This window comes from Bubalus bubalis, chromosome 24 (genome assembly GCF_019923935.1).
Source record: "Bubalus bubalis isolate 160015118507 breed Murrah chromosome 24, NDDB_SH_1, whole genome shotgun sequence".
NCBI lineage: Eukaryota > Metazoa > Chordata > Mammalia > Artiodactyla > Bovidae > Bubalus > Bubalus bubalis.
This window is the reverse complement of record NC_059180.1, coordinates 40,222,882-40,245,737: the sequence shown is the minus strand read 5'-3', so window position 1 is coordinate 40,245,737 and position 22,856 is coordinate 40,222,882. Positions and strand designations below refer to the sequence as shown.

At 58.4% G+C, this 22,856-nt stretch overlaps 2 protein-coding genes across 6 annotated transcripts in view; both read left to right on the top strand.

The window, feature by feature from the left end:
* LOC102393607 (ATP-binding cassette sub-family A member 17) overlaps nt 1-3,668 on the top strand; it is a 113,593-nt gene extending 109,925 nt beyond the window's left edge. For all 4 annotated transcript variants that reach the window (XM_025274961.3, XM_044936176.2, XM_025274960.3 and 1 more), the window contains 3 exons: nt 34-224; nt 361-434; nt 921-3,668. In XM_025274961.3, the coding sequence (XP_025130746.2) occupies nt 34-224; nt 361-434; nt 921-1,310 (655 nt within the window). In that variant the 3' untranslated portion in view covers nt 1,311-3,668. The remainder of the gene's footprint in view (nt 1-33; nt 225-360; nt 435-920) is intronic.
* Nucleotides 3,669-4,439: 771 nt separating this feature from the next.
* Nucleotides 4,440-22,687, top strand: CCNF (cyclin F). Of its 2 annotated transcripts, XM_025274965.3 has the most exons (18): nt 4,440-4,576; nt 5,628-5,782; nt 7,030-7,136; nt 8,062-8,129; nt 9,457-9,650; nt 10,028-10,081; nt 10,586-10,690; nt 10,973-11,050; nt 12,549-12,700; nt 14,671-14,835; nt 16,578-16,701; nt 16,966-17,146; nt 17,466-17,553; nt 18,716-18,815; nt 18,889-19,016; nt 19,563-19,732; nt 20,350-20,827; nt 22,469-22,687. In XM_025274965.3, exons 1-18 carry the CDS (start codon nt 4,561-4,563, stop codon nt 22,503-22,505), a joined length of 2,400 nt encoding a protein of 799 aa, XP_025130750.1. In that variant the 5' UTR covers nt 4,440-4,560; the 3' UTR covers nt 22,506-22,687. The 2 variants fall into 2 exon arrangements, with proteins under 2 accessions (XP_025130750.1, XP_025130751.1); XM_025274966.3 differs by lacking the exon at nt 22,469-22,687 and having other exon boundaries at nt 20,350-22,270.
* Nucleotides 22,688-22,856: the final 169 nt, after the last annotated feature.

The following is a 22,856-nucleotide window of genomic DNA, read 5'->3' as shown; positions in this document are numbered from 1 at the left end:
GCTGATATATCAGGCTCCGCCCCCTCTCCCCAGCATGGAGGAGTGTGAAGCCTTGTGCACCCGGCTGGCCATCATGGTGCAGGGTCAGTTCAAGTGCCTGGGCAGCCCACAGCACCTCAAGAGCAAGTTTGGCAGCGGCTACTCCCTGCGGGCCAAGATCCGGAGTGACGGGCAGCAGGAGGCCCTGGAGGAGTTCAAGGAGTTTGTGGGCCTGACCTTCCCAGGTATGTGCTGCAGAGGGCGCCGTGCGTCTGTGCATCCCTGAGCACTGGAACGGGAGTCACGATTCCGGGGCGAACGCCACCCTCCCCTGGCCGTCCAGCCTGGCCCTCAGGGGGACATGGTCTCTTCTTTGTGCAGGCAGCGTCCTGGAGGATGAGCACCAAGGGATGGTCCATTACCACCTGCCCGGCGATGACCTCAGCTGGGCGAAGGTGAGCACATACCTGGACACCAGGGAGCACACCTCTGATGTCGTGCACTTTCAGAGTTCTCTGTTTCCGGTGGAACTCCAATTCAGTCCTGCTGCAACATTCATGTGAATTTCATAGACAATTTTGATAAGAATATTTGAACTGGAAGGGACCTCAGAGATCAGCTCCTTCTGCCCCCTCATCTCACAGAGAGGGGAGCTGGTTCAAAGAGGGCATGCCACATGCCCAGTGCACACAGCAAGCCAGGACCCAGCAGGACCTCTGCTTCTGGCACCACTCCCAGCCAGGTCCCTTTCCCTCAGATCCCAGACAGCTGAATTCCGTAGGACTGACTGCCTGAGAGGTGGTCTGGGAGCAGCTGAGAGAGGAATGGGTCTCTGGGGGCTCCGAAACAATCTCAGAGACCCTTCCTCTTCCCACCCCTTGCTTCGTCTGCCCCCGCTCCCCTGTGCCTGCCGTCCACAGTGGCCCCCTCCCTTCCCACAGGTGTTTGGCATTATGGAGCAAGCCAAGATGATGTACATGTTGGAGGACTACTCAGTCAACCAGATCTCCCTGGAGGACATCTTCCTGAGCTTCAGCTGCCCTGTGCCCCCTGCGCAAGGGAGTAACAGACAAGGGAGGGCCAAGCCCGCAGACCCTGCGTTTCCCTGTCCACCTCTCTCTCCCTCTTCCTCCCAGCTACCCTCTCCACCTCCCACTCCACCCCCCACTCCATCTTCCTCCCAGCGTTTCTCCCAGCCTCTCTCCTGGTCTCCCATTCCAATTCCCTTCAGGCCTTCCTCCTGGTCTTCATCCCAGCCACCCTCTCTGCCTCGCTCTCCACCTGCCTCCCAGCCTCCCTCGCCACATCCCTCAAAGACTGCCTTGCTGTAATAAAGAGTTCCCTGTGCCAGGCTAGCCCGGGTGCACACAGCCTGCCATGGGCTGCAAGGTGTACAGAGGCAACCTGAAGACCCAGTAAGCTCAGCTTGGAGGTGGAGGAGTGGGCTGGCTGTCTGCCAGATTGAGGGCACCAGCCTTAGAGGCCTGGTGGAGAATCCAGGTCCATTTCTGTGGAAAGGGATCCCCTTGGATCACACGTGAGTGGCCTGCAGGCTCACTGAGACCTGGCTATGGGATCAGAGGGACACCTGTCACATCCCATCAGGAGCATGAAGGCCTGGGGGTGACCATGGCTGTAACAGGGCCATGCTCCTGAGCAGAGTGTAAGAGGGACCTGCTTCTGACTACAGTGTAATAGGGCCGCCATGCTCCTGACTATAGTATAACAGGGCTGGGCTTCTGACTACAGTGTAATGGGGCCGTGCTCCTGACTACAGTATAACACGGCTGTGCTCCTGGCTAGAGTATAACAGGGCCATGCTCCTGACCTCGGTCTAAGAGGGCCATGCTCCTGACTACAGTATAACAGGGCTGTGCTCCTGACCACGGTATCACAGGGCCGGGCTTCTGACTACAGTGTAACAGGGCCGTGCTCCTGACCTCGGTCTAAGAGGGCCGTGCTCCTGACTACAGTATAACAGGGCCGTGCTCCTGACCTCGGTCTAAGAGGGCCGTGCTCCTGACTAGAGTGTAACAGGGCCGTGCTCCTGACCTCGGTCTAAGAGGGCCGTGCTCCTGACTAGAGTGTAACAGGGCCGTGCTCCTGACTACAGTATAACAGGGCCATGCTCCTGACCACAGTCTAAGAGGGCCATGCTCCTGACTACAGTATAACAGGGCCATGCTCCTGTCCACCGTCTAAGAGGGCCATGCTCCTGATTACAGTATAACAGGGCTGTGATTACAGTATAACAGGGCTGTGCTCCTGACCATGGTCTAAGAGAGCCATGCTCCTGACTACAGTATAATGGCCATGCCCCTGACCACAGTCTAAGAGGGCCATGCCCTTGACCACAGTGTACCAGGGCCGTGCCCCTGACCACGGTGTACCAGGGCCATAGTTCTGAAGGTAGGACAAGTTTGCAAACCTAAGTCACCATTTCCCAATATTTCAATTTGTGTGGCTCCATCTGTTCTTTGCCCTGGCTGTAACACTAACCCTAACCTGCATGTGGCCCTCCATCAACCTGTGATGTAGTCATAATCGTTATCCCCATTGCCTGGAAGAGTAAGCTGAGACCTAGAGACATCCAGCAACTTTCCATGGTCAGCTGATGGCAGAGCCAGGATTCACCTCAGGCAGAAGTTCTCAAGTGGGGTTCCTGGCTGGAAGCATCCACCTCTTCAGAAACTTGTTAGAAATGCGGGTTCTTGCGCTCCACCCCAGCATCGCTGAATCAGAAATTTGAGGGATGAGGTCCAGCAATCTGTGTTCTGATGCAACTCAGGCATGAGCGGCGGTGAGCGAAGGCTGTGAGCTGGGACCATCAAGCCTGAGTGTGCATGGGTGTGGCCCTGCACCTTTATCATGAGGGCCCTTCTCCAAGAAGCACACAGCTTCTTTCTCCAGCGTGGTCACGCCAGCCCCTCTCACAAGCCCCGCTGGGCTCCTTTGCAGGTAGCCCTCTCTCTCCCTTTTAAGCCAAGCTCCAAGAAGGAGTGTGGTGTCTGCCGTCCCTGGCCCCACTTTCCACCCCCACGTCCGGCTGCACACCCACCGCTCTTTCCTGTGACTGCTCAGAGCGTGGGCCTCTGCCTGGAGGAGTCCAGCGACAAAGTAACAGTGCAGGGGGAGGACAAAAAGTACCAAACAGGAAACTGTAGCCAGTGGGAACACAGGTCTGTGAGGAAGGCTGAAAGCCTTCAGGCCTGGAGGATTCGCCCCTCCTCTGGTGTGGAGCAGGCCCCAGGCTTGCTTTGCTCTACCCACTCCTCTTCTGCACACACCACCCCCACCTCCTCATCCCCGCTTCCAGGGCCTCATAGCCGCGATGTGATCATCTGTTCACTTGTCTCCTACTCCAGACTGGCTTGGAGGCTTGGCATCTTGGCTCCTGTGTGTGTTCAGCTGCTGAGCACAGAACCAGTACCCTGATGGAGTTCAGAGAGCAGCGTGAGGGGTGGGGGGACACAGCACAGTTTGAGGCCTTGGGAAGAGAGTAAGAAGAGAGCCTTGACCCAGATTCCCTGGTGTCTCTGGGAAAAACCACTGTGTCCTTGGCCATCAAGCACTTCTCCCAGAAGTTGCATTTCTTTCCTTGTCAGAATGTCTCACGGAGGTGGGATGTGAGCTGGTTCCTGAAAGACAAGGCTGGGTGGGCACTGCCTAATACCTGGGTGAACAGAATGTTGAAGCCACTGAAGCAAGCAGGCGTGCTCTTCTGTTTTAGTGGGCTCCCAATTGACCGCGAGGAGATACTGAGGACTGACAAGGTCCTGAGGGCTTGCCCTGGGAGGGATGGAGGAGGGGTCCAGGGTGAGCCACGTTTCAAGGGAAGGAGTCAGACATGCTGGATGAGTCACCCGGGTCTGTTTCTGCCCTACGATCTATGCCAACAGCGACGCGGCACAGAACCAAGGGTCTCCTCGCCTGAAGCAAGGGCGGGAAGCAGGGCCTGCGGCCTCAGGGTGCGGGCCACTAAGGTCAGGGGGCAGCCTCGGTGAGATGCCTCCCGCGGGCGCCAGCTCGCCTGCCTCCGCCCAGGGCGAAGACCGCGTAGGGGTCCGCGCTCAAAGACCGCGGGCACCGAGGCGCGGCCGGTCTGCTCAGACCTTCACTGACAACCCACTGTGCGCCATGGGCTCCGGTCGCCGGGACCTCTGCCGCCGACTCAGGGGCAAGGCCGAATCCCAGAATAGGGCAGGTAAACGCAGGCCGGAGCGGACCCAGGAATTCCACTGCCTGCTGCCCGGGAGCCGCGCTCCTTCAGACCCCAGCCCGCGCCTGGGAGGCGGGGCGGCCGCGCAGGCTCCACCAATCAACAGCCGGCGTTCGAATTCGCATCCTGGCGCAGCCAGTCGCGGGCGCCGGATGCCGAGGGGGCGTGGCTCTGGGCGGAGCCCGGAGGGGTAGTGGCGCGCGCCCCCCGTGGTGGGCCAATGGGAACGCCGGGCGCGTTTGAAAACTCAGGCGGGAGGCGGGCGGGTCTGCGCCTGCGTGGGGAGGCGCGCTCCGGGCCCGCGGGCGGGTCTGGCGGCTACAGCAGCGGCGGCGGCGGCGGCCACGGCAGCGGCGACGGCTATGGGGAGCGGAGGCGGTGAGCGCGGGGCGCGGGGCGCGGGGCGCGGGGCGCGGTGGAGTGGCCTCCAGACTGAGTGGGGCCAGCTTGAGCCTTTCGGCCCGGGGTTCGGATCGTCCCGACGGCGCCTGCCCGGCGCGCGGTTTAAATACCCAGCGGCTCCCGGCTCCGCGAGAAAGCGGCGCGAGGGGACCACCACCTGTGCAGTGCCGTGAGCACCGCCGAGGTTTCCGTGGTTATACCGTGGCTATCCTAGGGCAAGGGAGTAAGGAAGATGGGGCAAAAGGCGAGGATCGGTCGAGCTGCGTATGCGCTCGGCTTTCGCATTAGGTTAATTACTGATAGGAAGCCCGGGTGAGGAACGAGGGGAGAGGGCAGGAAGACGCCCTGAGCGGGGAGCTTGCCGGTGGTGGAGCAGCCACCTCCCGTGGGGACTGGAGGAAGGAGCGGATGAAGAACCGGGTGAAGCGTCAGGGATGGCTCCTTCTGCCACAAGCTCCTCTGCTTGGAGGGAGGAAAGAGTTGCTGGAGTTGAAGTTGGAAGGATCCCCTGTCAGGGTCTCAGAGGACCCTGAAACTGGCCGGACAGCTCTGACATCCACAGAGCTGGGACTGGCCTGCCCTCCAAGTCCACCCTTGGCTTCTCTGTAGGGCGGACCCTCCGAATTTGAACTCGAAAACCTGATTGTTCAAATCCTTATTAACATTTCATGTTTCAGTGATGTGTGCAAATAGAAGCAAAGAAATCAGCTAGGGTCCAGGCGTCTTCCTGGCTACTCATCATCAACACCATCTGCTCTTCCTTTCTTCCTTGTTATCTGGGCTCTGGGTCAGACGGTTTCCCAATGGCCAGCTTACATGATTACTACTCACCATAAACGTTTATCGAATAATTTGAATGAATGAACATGTCTCTTATACCACTACCACTTCTTTATTTAATCTTTGGGACTGTAACTATGGCTGGGGCAGAGGACCAGTAACTGTTAAAACATGTTCAGATGTAACTTTTCATATCAGCACAATTCATTTCCAACACATCACTTAAACCATTCCAATTTTTTTTAAGTGATCCACTGTAGGTGTGCCAAGTGTTTCTGTTATCCTTCAAAGCGGAGAATAAGAAGGAGACCTCGAAACCTCACAATCTTGAATCTCCCTGAAGATGCGCTCTTTCATATCCTGAAATGGCTTTCTGTTGGAGACATCCTTGCTGTCCGAGCTGTAAGTTGTCAGATGAGCACAGTGTCAGCCCTGGCATTGTTGGTTTTACCACGAAGGCTTCATGTCTCAAATGTCAAAACAAAAACTCTGGCTACCGATGAGGGTCGATGATCCACAACGGTGATGTTGGTAATAGACATTTGAGGTTGTTCTGATGACAGGAAAATGAAAACAGAGGACACCAAGGTTTGAGTCTGCTCTTTGCAGTGTTTATTTTAACAGAGAAAGTACCTTTTCCTGGCAGTGAAATTTGAATCCCTCAAGATATGGGACAGTATTAAGAAGAAAAAGAGATGTTCTTGAGGATGGCGTGAAGTAGAAGTGTTAGTTCAGTTGTGTTCAACTCTGATCCCATGGACTGTAGCCCACCAGGCTCCTCTGTCCATGGGATTCTCCAGGCAAGAATACTAGAGTGGGTAGCCATTTCCTTCTCCAGGGGATCGTCCTGACCCAGGGATTGAACCCTGGCCTCCTGCATTGCAGGCAGATTCTTTACCATCTGAGTCACCAGGGAAGCCCTTATGAGGACAAATCCCATATAGTATCCAGTACTGAAAGGGACTCTGGGCCTTATTGTGCAGATATCAGAACTGCAGCCTCACCCTGAGCCACTTAACCAAGGGCATCCAGCAAATTAGTGGGGGAACACCCATAAGAACCCATCTGTCTGACTCCCAAACCTGCCTCCATTGTGTTCATAACATCTGCAGGTGCCATTTCCAATGGCAGTGGGAGCTTTTGCACTTAAAATGCTTGCCTGCGCTCAGGGCCCCTGGACACTGCCTGCCTCGCCCAGGGCAGAGGTCCCGCCTGAGGCTGCTGTCACGTGTTTCAGTTTTTTCTGAGTGCCCCCGTTGACAGCCCAGGTTCCAGCTGTGCTCCCACTAGCAAAACCCCAAGTAGAGGAGCTCAAAACAGATTTCTGACCTACCCGTTAGCCTTAGAGTTGGTTTCCCTGGTCGTTGCAGGTATATAGCATTATATCCCGTTTCTCAGCCTGTGCTTACCCCCACTTTCAGGACCTGTCCCCACCTTTAGAACCACAGAGAAAGTTGTGTTCGATTTCTTTTCTCTGTTCAAAGCAACTGCTAGTTAGTTTGATAAACAGAGCCCAGGAGGCCTTACTGGTAGGGTCGGAGGGAGACAGGAGACCCTACATCTGTCTACCCCTGTCTTCAAGAGTTCCAGAAGTGGGGCTTCCCTGTAGCCCCTTGATAACCCTCCACACCACTCCCGTTGTTCCTCAGGTGCATTCCCACCTGAAGTACCTGGTGGACAACCATGCCAGCGTGTGGGCATGCGCCAGCTTCCAGGAGCTGTGGCCTTCTCCGGGGAACCTGAAGCTCTTTGAAAGGTATCTGCACCCGAGAGCAGCCGGGCTTCCTCTCACTCCTGGCCTTCCCCGCCGTGCCAGTCTGTCTCAGGGCTGGACCTGGTCACAGTTTTCCTTGTGCTCGTAGTCCCCTTCCAACACCATATCCCCCAGGGAGTGACTGAGCGTGTAGACCTCACCCACCGAGTCACATGACTTCCAGCACGGTCATGGGTCATCCGCACCCCCAGCTCAGACCTGCCACTCATTAGTCACAGTGGTGCTTCCGGAAGGTCTGCTTCGGCCGTGACCCATCCCGTGTGGCTCAGACGCAGGTCACCTGCACGTGGAAACTTCTTATTTCTCTTACTTTGGTCAGGACCATGTGGTTTGAATCCTAGAGCATTACATTCCCTGGCTGATCCCACCCCCTCCGACAGACCTGGAGGAAGAGCCAGAGGGGCCAGGAGCCACACAGTGTGCCCGTGGTCGCAGGCAGGCTGCCTGAGACATAGTCCACGAACCATGCAGCCCACCCACTTGGAGTGTACTGATCAAGTGGTTTTTAATATATTCACAGCGTGGTGCAGTCATCCACACTGTCTGACTTTAGGACCGTCTCATGACCCCTGGATGAAGCCGTATAACCGTTCGCAGTCCCTCCCTATCTTCCCAATAGTAATCCAGACCCTAGACAACCTCGCACCTACTGCCTGTCTCCATGTATCTGCCTGTCCTGGGCATCTCATACGAGTGGGGTCATACACCGTTGTGACTGTCTTCTTTCACGTAAGCGTGTTTTTAAGGCTCATCCATGTTGTAGCGTGTCATGGATAAGAGATGTTTAGTCGCATTACCAGAAAACAGTTTCTGTTCAGAAAGTAAGTACTGTAGTTTCAGGTGCTGTGGTAGAACATAACCTTAATAGAATAGAATCGTGCAGTGCTCCATGTTCCTGTTGTTCCAGGGCTGCTGAGAAAGGGAACTTTGAAGCTGCCGTGAAGCTGGGCATTGCCTACCTGTACAACGAAGGCTGTAAGTGCTGCCGGGTCTGGGGCTGGCCTCGCCCCGCTTGGTGCTGACACCTTAGAACAAGCGCTAGGGACTCCCTGGTGGTCCAGGGTTAAGACTCCGAGCTTCCACTACAGGGGGCATAGGTTCAATTCTTGGTTGAGGAACTGAGATCCCACATGCCATATACTGCAGTCAGAAAAAAAAAGAAAAATAGAGCTCACATAAGCCCTTGCCCGTGTTCGCAGTTCAGTCGCAGCTCTCGCCGCGTCTGGCTGCGCACCATTGTATCTTAGGAGCTGTGTCAGAGAGGTGTCCTGCTCAGGGACCCATTGATGAGCTTTGATTCTGTAGGTCGGGGGGTCACCTCTTACTTCACGAGCCTTTAATTTCGATTGACAACAAGTGGCTCTGAGCAGAGACTCGGAATGGGAGCTTCTCAAGTGAGCCAGCCCTCCTGGCTCCCTAGTTAACAGCGTAGCCCACGAGTAGACCCCAGCTCCTCTCCTTGGCCACAGCTCGTCTGAGGGACTTGGGGGTGGCTATCACAGCATGCCTGATGCCTGGTGTCAGTAACACAGGGAGGGAGCCAAGCCCTCGGCGGGAGGCCAGTTCAAGCAGGCCAAAGCCAGCCTGGTACCTGGATTCCTTCACCCCCAGGGGCAGGTGCTCCTCAAAAGAGCCTGATATGACCCTCTCTCCCGACTCCTGCCGGTCTGCTGGGCTCACTAAGGAATGAGCCTGCAGCTCATCCTGTCCCAGCTCCCAAAACGCATAAAGTCTTGAGTACCTCCGCCATTTATCTGCTTCTAAAAGACCTGGCATCTTGCTGAGAGGTCACCCCAGTCATGGTTGACTGGACTGTTGACGTGGAGATGATGAGCCGTCCTGTGCCCACCCTCCCGTCATCTGATCATCCCATCATCTGGCATTGCCCAGAGAATTCCCACAGTTCAGCTCACCCGTCCAGGCGTACAGCCCAGTCCGTGTCTTCACAGAGCTGTGCGACCAACACCACTCGTTTTGAAATGTTCTTGTCACCCCAGAAAGAAACCCCCGTTAACTGGGGGCTGGGCGGCAGTTGCCCACAGGAGGGTGATCCCTCCATGGGGTGGGGGATGGGGGGCACCTTCCTGGATTTTCAGACTCCAGGTTGTGGAAGGAGCCACAGGGCACTTGGTTCACGGGACACAGGAAGAAAAGCATGGAGCCCCCATCCCGACTCTGCTGTCCTAAAACACCAGCAGCCTCGCATGGCAGCAGCCTAAGGCCCTAGACTTTCTGTAAGGACTGGGGGGACTGCTGTGCCCGTCCCCAGAGACATCCCGGCTCGCTCTGTCCGTCTCTGCAGTGTCGGTGTCTGACGAGGCCCGGGCGGAAGTGAACGGCCTGAGGGCCTCTCGCTACTTCAGCCTGGCTGAGCGGCTGAACGTGGGCGCCGCGCCCTTCATCTGGCTCTTCATCCGCCCGCCTTGGTCGGTGTCCGGGAGCTGCTGCAAGGCCGTGGTTCACGAGAGCCTCAGGGCGGAGTGCCAGCTGCAGAAAGTGAGTCCCAGCCTGGGGTGCAGGTGGGGCACCCCCCAGGGTCCCAGGAGATGAGACAGCCCTGAGGGGAGATGCTGTGGACCTTGTGAAGTCAGGGACTTGGGGAAGCGGAAGCTCCGAAAACAGTGCAAATATGGGAGCATCTGCAAACAACCCGCAGGCGGGGAGACGTCAAAGCCAGGGTTGGGGGCCTGGGGCTGGGGCGGGGCTGCAGACGGGGTGCCCACGGAGAAGGACGGCCAGAGGCTCTGTGACGCGGTTGGTGGAATCCTGGAGTCGAGGCAGGCTGGGGAGCAAGAGAACCTGCACAGGGGGTGCTGCGGGGATCGAGGGGGCCCCAGGAAGTTCCCCACTGACAGTCACCCTTCCTTCTCTAGACCCACAGGGCGTCCATACTGCACTGCCTGGGGAGGGTGTTGAGTCTCTTTGAGGTGAGTCCCCTCGCCCACCCCCTGTGCTGCTCGGCATCCTGGCCCGGGTGAGCACCGGGCACAACGAATCTGCAGCTCTGTGCTGCTCGCCTCTCCGGCAGGGGCAAGCACTGAGGACTGGGACACTCATGAGAGGCCGTGGGAGGAGGCCCCCAGGTCTCCCAGCCGAGAGGAGCCCTGTCTGTGTGGCCGGTGGAGCCAGAGGGTCTGATGGGCAGGATGGGCCCGCGTACTTCCCAACGCGCTCCAGCAGCTCCCTCTGCCTCCTCACAGGAGGTCTCCACTTAGCACAAGCGTGAAAAGCCCCCCGGGGCAGTTCGGGGAGGGCGGTGGCCTCTGGTGACAGGCGCTCTGACCGCAGCAGGGAGGGACCCGGGGTGTGAGCGAGGAGCTGGAGGGCCTTCGGTTCTCACATCGTGTATCTTCAGGGAGGTTGTTTCTCCGCTAATTTAGTTAACCCATTTTATTAAAGTTGAGCGCTGCATTTGTGGTTACTTATTCTAGGATGAAGAGAAACAGAAGCAGGCCCGGAACCTGTTTGAAGAGTCCGCTAACCAGGGGTGTCTGACCAGCTCATACCTCCTCTGGGAGAGTGACAGGCGAATGGATGTGAGTGGGCCCAGGTCTGGGAGAGTGTGGGTGACACTGGCCAGAGGCACGGTCTCAGCAGCCCTGGACAAGGGTCTGCCAGCGCAGGGGGTCCTCCTGGGGCCCCCAGGGCTGCTATCAGCTCTACCCTGGGAACGACCACCACCACTCAGGGGAAGAAGGGCTAGAAGGAAGGCCCAGCCGGGGCCCCTCTGGGGGTCTTGGAGGAACACTGAAGAACCCCGGGGGTTGGTTCTGAGTTCCTCAGAGACACGCCCATGTAAGGACATCTCATATTGACAGATGCTGGACCCCGGACGGTGCCTCCACAGCTTCCGGAAGCTCAGGGACTTTGCTGCCAAAGGCTGCTGGGAAGCACAGGTGAGCTGGGAGCCAGCTTGGTCTCAATGCCTTCTCTCTGGGACCCCAGGGTGGGGCTGCCAGGCTCCTGTGGGGGGCAGGGGGGCATCACAGCAGGGCAACTGTGAGGGCGGTCAGCTCTGAAGTGTGCAGGGAGGGCAGCCTGGGAACGCTTTGCCCATGGCACCGAAGACAGCCAGCCTCGTCATTCCTATGTGCTGTGGACTAACCACAGCTGCTGTCAGAGTGTAGACAGTTCCCTAAAGCTGGCCTGCGGGGACATCATCTTGGCAGCGGGACCTGAGGCTCCTTAGAACAGATTGGCATGAGGAACGCTATTCTCTTTCCAGTATTTGACCCCTCACCAGGTTGTCCAGCGTTGGAACTGGACGTTGGAGGATTGTAGTTGGCGTTCACCAGACACTGTCCCTGTGCAGCTGTAAGGAAGTCACTATTTCCAGGCAAATCAGAGAAAGTCCCCCTTGGCCAGGCTGGTGCCTGTGACCCCACCAAGTTGGGGCTTCAGTCACTGGCCCTTAAAAACTCGTGACAAAGTCCCCAGCAGGGACGCCCACCTGACACATCACAGGCCACTATAACATTTGTGTCCAGAAAGGCATGCAGCACATTTACAAGAAATGTAACAATCAACAGTGTGTTTCTAAGGTCAGACTAATCAGTAAGAACAGTAAGGCCCCATGGAAGTACATGGGGCCTCAGTATGCTCAGAAACAAGGAAGTAAATACAAGCCGTCAAAATATGGGGCAAGTTTGACCTCACTGCTCATCGGAAAGGCACCTGTTTAGAGAGGTCATGGCCGATCCCATGAGCAGATCACATACACGTATTCTTTGCTTCTGAGTGGCTAGCTAGTAACTTCTGAAAATAAACATTCTCAAGGAGAGCAGTTTGTGCTGGCCAAGATGTGATAAGATAGCCTTTGGTGTTCTGTGAGGGGGGTGGCAATCCGAGCAGGCCTTCCAGAAAGCGTCACGGCACAGGCAGCTCCTGGGGGTCGGCCGCACGAGCAGAAGGCACGCAAGCCTGCGCAGTGGCACCCCGCCCCCCCAGGCGACAAAGCCAACAGAAACCCCCTCAGAGGAAGGACAGGGCAAGAAGCCTGCACAGCGGCGGTCCCCCAGGCGACAAAGCCAACAGAAACCCCCTCAGAGGAAGGACAGGGCAAGAAGCCTGCACAGCGGCGGTCCCCCAGGCGACAAAGCCAACAGAAACCCCCTCAGAGGAAGGACAGGGCAAGAAGCCTGCACAGCGGCGGTCCCCCAGGCGACAAAGCCAACAGAAACCCCCTCTGAGGAAGGACAGGGCAAGGAGGGGCTGACCTGTTCTCTACCTTTGTCCCTTTTAAACATTCTACCATGACTTATTAGTTACTTCCAAAAGCGTAAGTAAAATCTTGACCCTCCTGTTCCGACAGGCTTAGAGGGTGTAAGTGGGCCAGGGTGTTGACAGACAGGAAGGCCCTGGCCCCTGCTCACCCCACGACTCTTCTGCCCACAGCTGTCTCTAGCCAAAGCCTGTGCACACGGACACCAGCTCGGATTGGAAGCAAAAGCCTCCAGCGAGATAGTCTGCCAGTTGTTCCAGGCCTCCCACGCTGTCAATAAGCAGAGGGTCTTCTCTGTCCAGAAGGGGCTCAATGACACGATGAGGTAAGGGGCCCGAACTTCCCACGGTGACGAGGTCCTGTGACAGGCCCGCTGTGTCGTCAGCCCCACTGGGATCCCCCTGTGTGTGTGTGTGTGTGTGTGTGTGTGTACATGCATGCACATGTGTGTGTGTTTTCTAAAACCAGTAATGCCCGAGTTATCTAGGGCTTTGGGGAAAAAAAAATTCCCACAGGAGTGTCTGTTCTCTCCAGTTTCCCTTTTTAGGCCTCAGAAAGTGTTAAACCACTTTAAACATCTTTCTAAAATGATGCCAGAAAAACCAAGCTTTTCTTTCCAACCCATCCTCACGAGCATCAGCATCAGCAGGGGAGGTGGGGGCCTGCAGCCTCAGAACCCCGTGACCTGCTTCTTCCCACAAGTCCATTGTCCTCTGAAGTTGGGAGATGACACACGGCTACAATCACAGCATGTTAGAAAGCAAAGTGGAAAACGTGAATGATTGTTTAAGCTCATGCTAGGGATTTCAAGTGCGTTCTAGATGTGTGACGGGCAGGCCCTGGCTGTGCTGCTAGGCCTCCGCTCACAGCTGGGCTGCAGTGTCCCCTGCTCCCACATTAAATGTCACCAAGCTGCTGTGCCTTTTTTTTCTTTTTAATTAATTTACCTGGCTGCACCAGGTCTTAGTTGCAGCACGCAGGATCCCTTAGTTGCAGCATGTGGGATCTAGTTCCCCGACCAGGGATCGAACCCAGGCCCCCTGCACTGGGAGGTTGGGAGCTCAGAGTCTCAGCCACTGGACCCCCAAGGGAGTCCCGAGCTGCTGTGCTCCTGAGTCCTGGACCTGCACTGGCGGTGCCCCTCCCGCCTGTGCCCTCCCGGTCTGCCCTTTTTTTGGCGGGGGGGACACTGTTGCTCTTCCTTTTGTGTGTTGGGAGTGAGGGTTAACATAAATTTTAACCTTTTATGCTTTTCAAGAGCTAAAGTAGGTTTATTGAAATAATATTATTTCAGCCCCAAGTTGAGCATCTGACTGTTTCATCCGTGTCAGACAACAGCTGACTTTTTCCTTTTCTTTAGTTGAGTTATAATTGATTTCCAACATTAGTTTCTGGTTTAACCACTTTAAAGTGTATGGTTCGGTTGGTCGGTTTTTGTCAGATCATTGCGTTTATCTAGGGTAAACGGGCAGGGAGCATCATCCTCTGCTTCCAGTCGTGGCTGGTGTGACCCTCACACCCCTGGGCGCTCCTCCTGGCTTCCCCCTCCGCTCTCCCACTCACTCTGCCCTCACCCCCCTGCACCTTCCTCTGCCTGAGAAACACACTCCTGTCTGGCTGCACAGAGCCCCTCACCATCACGGCTAGTCTCTCTGGCTTCCTTTCTCCCGTCTCCTCTCCTTTGTCCGCCCCGTCCGGGCATCCTTGCCACTGCGTGCAGTGTCCCCTGTGACATCAGTGTCCCGGCTTGGCCTTGGCGCCATCGAGGAGGAGGGACCCTGTGTCTGCTAGCTCTGCAGCCCGAGCCCTCTGTCGTGGTTGCCTGCTGGCTGAGAGCTCGAGCGCCCGGGCTCAGTGCATCCTGCTTGGGCTGCGTTCCTGGCTCTTTGCTCAACCGCAGTGGGTTGTGACAAATGACCCCACGGTGAGAGTTCCTCGGGGAGGAGACAGGTTTCCAGGACAGTAACCTTTGACCTGTGACCCATCCCCAGTCTCCAGAGCAGACCCGCTCTGCCCACTTACAAGTTATGGTCCAGGCTCATCCAGTGCCAGGGGGCCCCAGGGTGGGGCTGGGCAGGGTCCACATGTGTGTGCCCACCTGCCTCCCAGGAACCAAGTCAGGAGTGGTGGAGCCCCCAGCCCCTCGGACAGCTGCCGGCATAAGCCCATGACGCCTGAAGTGACCGCTCACCCCTTGGGATGGATGGCTGGGTGGGACTGGGCGACAGGACCCCGTGAGGTTCGGGGCCCCGCAGAGGCTCTGCCTGGTGTTCAGGGGCAGCACTCTTCCCACAGGTACATCCTCATCGACTGGCTGGTGGAGGTCGCAACCATGAAGGACTTCTCGAGCCTGTGTCTCCATCTGACCGTGGAGTGCGTGGACCGGTACCTGCGGAGGCGGCTGGTGCCCCGGTACCGGCTGCAGCTGCTGGGCATTGCCTGCATGGTCATCTGCACCCGGTGAGAAACCCCCGGCCGGCCCTGCCCAGGTCACAGGCTGGCTTCTCAGTGGGACGAACAGGCCCTTGGCGCCCCACCTCATGATAACGGGGTTCTAATTTCAGGGGTGCCCAGAGTGAGTGGTCCTCCCCACACGGGGGCGGCAGGGCTGACCCTCCGTGCGCGGGCAGCTGCTGCTCATCCCATGTGGTGGCTTCGCTTGGGCAGGAACCCTGTTCCCCTGGCCCCTGAGGGCAACACGGAGATGAGGGAGGCCACAGTCGGCTGCCCTTCTGAGTCAGGCTGTCAGCCCTGTGTCCAGAGACCCACATCCAGCCAGGTTCACACCCCCTCCTACCCGTGGACAGGATGCGAGCTCCTCAGAGGTGGCTGTTCTGACTCTTCCCGTCAGCCGTCTTAAGTTTCACGGAAGTCCGTCTTCCTAAAACCAGTGCCTCTCCACCCAGTTTTGCCTTTGGACACAGCGTGGGTGGCACGTCCCACCATACATGTTGCATTTTTTTGTGTTTTAAACCAGCTTTCTCCTACGTGGTTTGCCGTCGCCCGGGCAGTATCTGTCTGTAAGGCTTAGGGGGTGAGGGGCAGGCTCGCTGCACACAGTGGTGTCAACTGCGGAGGACTGGTCGATCTTTGGCACAGTGACCCAGAGGTGTGTGTCACTGGGATGTAGTGTATCTGCTTCATGAGCTCATGCAGGCGCCCGAGGCCCTGACTTACTCTCTGCCGCTTGCCATGGCCCCTGAGGCAAGCAGGTCCATGCCTGCGGCGAGCTCTGTCCTGTGGCCCTGATGGGAACTGGACGCTGTGGTTTCCTGGTGGCCAGAGAAGCAGGGTGTCCACAGGCGGAGGGAGCGGTGCTCAGGCCCGGTGAGCACAGGCCACATATGGTCTGGCACCTCTCACATGTGCCTCAGAACCTGGAGCTCTGGGTCTTGTCACCAGAGAGGGCTGACAGATGGGTCCCCAGCCTCCCCAGATCTAAATGGCATGGTTACAGGGACCGGGGTACCGGCCGTGAGATAATTGCTTTAAAAGATTTTTAGGGGCTGAGACACCCCTCTGTCCACTCTGAAAGCAGCACCTGCCCGAGCACAGGCTCGTGTCCCCCACCTCGACGTCACACCCTACCCCGCGCCTACGGTCCCCACCGCCCTGCCCTCTCAGCCAAGCCACCGCGGGAGCTGCAGAGTGACCGAGGGGCTGTGGGCTCAGCCCCCGACACCCTGGTGCGGGGAGGGTTCCTCAGAGACTGTCGGACCAGCGTGTACCCTGCTAGCTGGCACTGGGAGAGGGTAGAGAACAGGGTGACCACCTGCCTAGGGACTGCCTGAGTCCCTCGGCCTGACCCCGGGCCAGGTCCAGAGCTCCAGACAGCCTCTGGCTCTGCTTCTACTGGCTCGCCTGCCTTCTGGGTTAAAGCTGTTCATGCTCGCTTCGGAGCGGCTGGCACAGGGCAGGGCAAACCCTCATCTGTCGGGAGGTTAAGAGAATTGGCCGCTCACACCCTTCGTGGCTGGATTTTGCAGAAACACCTGTGTGCCCAGCAGCCCAGCCGCTCTCCTGCCGCGGGCCTGTGGCGCTCGTACCCCTGCCTCTCAGCCTCTCCGACAGGCTCACGTGACCTTTCCAATTAACCTCACCCGCCGGGGGCAGCCAGGTCAACTCGCTGGACTCCCCACCCCATCACTGAAGCCCAAAGCCCACTGAGGGGCGCGAGCTCAGATCCCTTGTTGGCACTCCAGGTTCATCAGCAAAGAGATCCTGACGATCCGGGAGGCCGTGTGGCTCACAGACAACACGTACAAGTACGAGGACCTGGTGAGGATGATGGGCGAGATCATCTCGGCCCTGGACGGGAAGATCCGGGTAAGCGGCCGCTCGCCTTTCCTCCTGAATTGAAGCCGAGTTGCGCCAGCGGGTGGGAGGAGCAGAGGGCACGTGCATGGCTCTGGGCTTCTCTGCTCAGGGAAGCTCTCCGGGACCAGGAGGGCGTGAGGCCACAGCCGCTCGGCGTGCCTGGCGCCGTGCTGACCACTAGGAGGGCAGCATGTCTGCATTCTAGCCTCCCCACAAGCGGGCAGAGGGTCCTCTGCATGCTGCGACCCCATGTCCGCCACCCCGTCCCCCCAGGTCCCCACCGTGGTCGATTACAAGGACGTCCTGCTGACGCTGGTCCCCATGGCACCAAGAACCCAGCACCTGTGCAGCTTCCTCTGCGAGCTCTCCCTGCTGCACACCAGCCTGGCTGCCTACGCCCCAGCCCACCTGGCTGCGGCCGCCCTGCTGCTGGCGAGGCTGACGCATGGGCAGAGTAAGCGGCCGGTCCTTCCCTCCTGCCTCTCAGAGCTGGGCTGAGCCGGTGGGCGAGGGTCTCCGGGAGTCAGGAGCTGGTGTTCGGGTCCGGGGGAGGGAGGGAGACAAAGCGGCATGCTCTTCTCTCCCGAGGAGGCAGCAGGATGGACTAAGAGCCCTTGTCTGGGGGTGGCTTGGTATTCCCCTCGCAGGGTGCAGTGGGCATGCATGCCCTGGGCACAGGGCCTTTTCAGCGCTGAGCCCTGGGAAGCTCCATCCCAGAGCCACCAGGGCTGTGGGCGTCAAGGCGGCCCCACGACCCCGACTTCCCTCCCCAGCGCAGCCCTGGACCACCCAGTTGTGGGACCTCACTGGCTTCTCCTGTGAAGACCTCATCCCCTGTGTCTTAAGTCTTCATCAGAAGTGGTAAGTGTGTAAGGAAGTGGGCCCCACACACAGGATATGTCCTCCACACTGTGGGTCCAGAGGGGGTTCACATCACAGGAGGGCTGTTGGGCCATGAGCTGTGGGTCTCAGGGTTGGCGTTTAGAAATCCCAGGGCCATGTTGCTTAGCACACACGTTTTTAACATTTGCTGTGTGGGCAGCAGCTCCTCCCCACCCAAACCTAACTCACAGACAGTAGAGCATAAGAAAAAGGCGGCCTCTCCACGACAGCAGTAACTCACTGCAGGAGGCTGGCGTTGGCAGACTGCAGCCCGAGCACAGGCCGGCCACGCCTGCCTCAGGCCCTCGGCCCTTTGCCTCTCCTCTCACCCCGGCTGGCAGCCTTGCTCCTCCCACTCGGTCCCACCCGCACTGCGTGTGCTGAAGCCCCCAGGGCCCCCTCCTTTCTCACTCAGGCCAAGCTGCCTTGGCGTCCCCTTCCCCCACCCAAGGGGCTGGGTGATTCTGCCTCCCTGCTACCTTCCCCTGGTTTTTTTGTTTTTTCAATCCAGATAAACTGGAAATATTTATTTACAAATGAAACTTTTTTAACTGTGCAATTTGATAGGCTTTTGGTATAGAGTTGTGCAGGCATCACCACCATCAATCAGAGAACATCTTCTCCCTCAAAAGAACCCTGTCCTGCCTCCCTAATACCTCCAGGTGTCCCCTCCCCACCGCCCACCACTGCGCAACACTCCTCTCCTTCCTGTTCTGGACACTTCATCACGGGCTTGCACACCGTGAGGCCTGTAGGTGTGAGCGGCCTCCCACCTACACGGTGTCTCCACTGTGCGGGCAGCCCCTGGGCAGAGAGGTCCCGTCTTATTTCTCCATCTGTGCACTGATGTACGTTTGGGGGTTTTCTGCCTCCCTGCTGCTGTGGATGACTGTGTCCAGGTCTCCGTGGGGACCTCTGCCTCCCTTTCTCTCGGAGACACACCTGGGAGCGGGCGCCGGGTCATACATAGGTGCCTCTCGGGTTAACCGAGGGACTGCCGGGCGTCTGCACGGTGGTGCTGGGCCTGCTTCGAGGACGTCCGGTCCTCTCCCGTCTGAGCAGGGGCTGCAGGTGGAGCCTCCTGGGGGCTGTGCCAGCACTCCCCTCCCCCCCCGTCCCTCACGTGTCCCTCTGTCGGTAGCTTCCACGATGACGCCCCCAAGGACTACAGGCAGGTGTCTCTCACTGCCGTCAAGCAGCGATTCGAGGACAAGCGCTACGAGGAGATCAGCCTGGAAGAGGTACCGAGGGGTGCCGGTGGAGGGCCCGCCCGCCCGGGGCCTCGCCCGCCCTCTGACCCTGGCTGCCCTGCAGGTGCTGAGCTACGGCCAGCTGTGTGCTGCCCTGGGCGTGAAACAGGAGAGCCTGGAACCTGCACCCTTCCTCAGCGCGGGCGATATTCACGCCTTCCTCAGCTCGCCCTCTGGGAGGAGGACCAAGCGGTGAGTGAGCCCGCGGGCCCAGCTGGGTTCCTGTGTGACCCCTGCAGCCCTTGGGGATCCCCCGGAAACGGAAGCTGGGCCGGTGGCCTGCAGCCTTGTCTTCTCCCCTGCATGGCTCCAGCCCAGCTCCCTGTGGGCTTGGTGGTCCTGAGCACAGGTGGAGCCCCACCGGGGCCACACTGCCCCTCCACGTGTCGCCCCAGCGCTCCAGCTGTGCCCTGATGAGAGGCTGGGGCACTCGGTCCCCATCACCCGCTATGTGTCCCCTTCACCCCGTCTCTTCCATCTCAGTGCCCTGGCTGTGGTACCTGGAATAAGCTCCCCTCTCCCCCTCCAAAGAACTCCTATGCATCCTACAAAGTCCAGATGAGCAGGGACCTCACTGTGCTGCCGGCCTGACCTCTGCAAATCTGCTGCGAGCCTCCGAGGGCATTCCTGGGTGCTCACAGCACATGGGGCGGGGTGGGGCGGGCACGTGCCAGGGACCAGGCTGGGCCTCCTGACGCTGCTGCCTGTGACTGTATTCCCACCTGCCCCCCGCCTCAGGAAGCGGGAGAACAGCCTCCAGGAGGACAGAGGCAGCTTCGTCACCACACCCACCGCCGAGCTATCCAGCCAGGAGGAGACACTGCTGGGCAGCTTCCTGGACTGGAGCCTGGACTACTGCTCGGGCTACGAGGGCGACCAGGAGAGCGAGGGCGAGAAGGAGGGCGACGGTGAGTGCCGGGCCGCGGCGGGCGGTGGGTGGGGCCGGCTGGGGCTGCGGGGGCTCGTGTCCAAGGAGCCCGGGAGAGCAGAGCGCCCAGCGCTGCAGCCCACAGCGAGGACAGGCTGTGGCCCGGCCAGACCTGTGCTGCCGGGAGGACCGCACGGGCCAGGGACAGAACAGACCCACCTGCGTTCACGACAAGATCTTTCTAGAACATCCTGTGCCATGTGCCCCCCGCTCCCCTGCTGGGTTCTGTGCCTCGGGCATCCCTCCAGGACAGGCCGCACAAGGCTCCGTCCCCATGTCTGGTCAGCCATCTGCAGACAGGGAAGGGAACTGGAGGGCCCAGTTTGAGGCCATGTCTATGGATTTTCCAATTGTGTGTTTCGGCTTCCACTCAGGATCAAGTATTAGATGGCCATGATTTGTTGTCCCTTCTTCCTGTTCCCCATGTCACATGGGTGTCACCCCAAGCTTGGAGGACACACCTCACCCTCAACTTCTTAAGCAAAGGGAAGGAGACTGACCGGCAAGGTTGAGGAGCTGTGGCTGAGACGGGACTCCGGGCTGCCCTGGGTCCTGGCTGGGCCGAGGCTCACCCCAACGTCTCCCCGTCCCCCACAGTGACAGCTCCCAGCGGCGTCCTCGACGTCACCGTGGTCTACCTGAGTCCGGAGGAGCACTGCTGCCAGGAGTCCAGCGACGAGGAGGCCTGCCCGGAGGAGGCGTGTGGGGCCCAGGACACACAGGCGCTGGTGCCGGGCCACCAGGCGCTGCGGACCCCAGGGCCAGAGCCCCCCCTGTGCAGCAGGTGGGGGCTGGGCAAGGACGTCACGACGTCGGGGTACTCCTCCGTCAACAGCGCGAGTCCCACAGACTCCGGGCACACCTCAGGGGGGCCCCCCCGGTCTACCTCAGAGCTGCCCGCTGGCAGCAGCTTGAACACACAGCCCTGCCACCACCACGCCCGGAAGTCATGTTTACAGTGTCGCCCCCCCAGCCCCCCGGAGAGCTGTGCTCCCCAACAGCAGGTGAAGAGGAAGAACCTGTCAGCCCACAGCGAGGAGGAGGAGGAAGACATGAACTTGGGCTTCTTGAAGCTGTGAGTGTGTTGGAGCGGGTGCCGCAGTGGACATCTGCTGAGGGGGGCTGCTGCCGTGCTAGTGTGGGGCAGGGGATGAGATGGGTCCCTGCGGATCCCCGCTGGCCTCGCATGGGGACCCGAGAGGAGATCCGGGGGCAGGGACTCTCTCTCCAGGGGAACCCATCACGAGCCTTCAATCTCTAAAGCACAACGAAAACTCAGCTCCTCCTCTTTGGAAAGTTTAGCCTCGAAGCAGTCACGCCATGCCATGTCAGTCCTGTGTCTCCGTCCCTCCTGTGTCTTGTCTTGCTTCCTCTGGGAAACTCAGCCCATGTCCTGGGCGAACGTCCCCCCCGCCAGCACCCCAGGAACTGAGCTTTCATAGCTGAGAACACATGTGGCCCCAGTGTCCAGACACAGCTCCCCATCCCCCCATCTGTTTGGTCTGGGGTCCCGGGAGAGCTGACAGCCCTAAGCACATCACCATCCCTGTGCCCACACTGCCCTGCCTTGGGCACGCGTTCCTTTCCTCATGGGCTGGTGCCTCCTGCAATGGGGGAACTCTGCCCCAGGCACCGTGGTGGACTGCGAGTGAACACCAGGCTCAAGGGCCTTGATTCTCGGTCACAGGCTCGCTCCCTCCCATATTCTCAGCTCCTTTTAAAAATATGTCCCTTCTCCTGCAATGGTCCATCTGTGTCCCCACCAGATGGTATCTGCATGACCCACTCTCTGCACTGAATTTCTAGGCCATTTCCTTCCCTGTCTTTATTTCCATCCTTCATCCCTCTAGGATAAAAACAAAAGAAAAATTAAAAATAGAAGGTATTACATTTTCAAAAATTCTCAACATTATTTAGGCTCAACTGAAAAATGAAAATTTGATTCAAACTTCTCGGTGCTCTCCTGACACTGTATGCGAAACCAGTTTTCCCAGAGAGGTTAGCCAGGAAAAAATTAAATGTTATTTGTAACATCTGAGGTGACCAAGACATGGAAAAGCATGGACCAGAGGCCTGGCTTGCTGGGTGAGGCTGGACCTGCTGTGAGTTCCTGCGAATCATGACCCTGACCGCTCTCCCCTGCTGGGCTGACCCAACATACTCACCTGCTGTCACTTTGGCTTCCTCTTGAAACATCAGAAAGAACCACTTAGCCAGGAGTGTCCCCCAAATGCTCTTGAACCAAAACTGCAGGGACCAGGAGACGCTGGCCCGGAGAGGCTTTTCAGGGCTCTTGACTCCCTGTGGGAACTATCTTTTTTGCTGCTGTAGGCAAATCTGACCACCCTGGGAAGGCCATGGTTGAGTAAGGGAATCCCAGCATCGGGACTGCATACCTCCCTGTCGACTGTGTGCCCCTAGGCATGTGTGAGCCTCAGTTTCCTCATCTGTATGATGGGGTGACAGTACCTACCTCACAGGGGTGTTGTGAGGATTAAATGTGATGAGGATAATAGGAGCTGAGTGATGTGCATGTCTGAACTGCCTTGTCCCCTTGGCCCCTTATCAAAACCCAAAAGTTCTCTGCTTTCTCCCGGCCGGCCTGCATCCACAGAAGGAGCGCGCTCTGGTGGGGACCTAATACTGCCTGACTTGGGGTGGGGTCTCCCTGTGTCTGCTCCCTTCCCCTCCTTTCTCACTGAGAATTTCATTTCAGGCTCCCCATACTGGGCAAGAAAACAGGCTGCTGCTGATGGATGCTCCCACCGTAACAGCAGTCCCAGGGCTGCCTGCGTCCTGCTCAGCCCTTCCCCCTTTTGCCCCAGCACCCTCAGTTCCCCTCCTTTGCGTCTGTTCTCTGCTGTGGCACCTTCCTATTAGCAACAGTGAACACCCCTCTATCTTTAAACAAACCCCCTCCCAGGTCTGTCCTCCATCCTGCTCTCCCCTGAGATTTCTTGGCCCCTGTGGGGTTGGCACTCATCCTTTTTTCTTGTTAGATGCAATTACAATGGACCCTGCAGCCAGCATTTGTCCCCACCACCCCCACGCCCACGTGTCCCCCGAGGACACTCCCTCCTGGGACAGGCTCCTGTGACACCAGG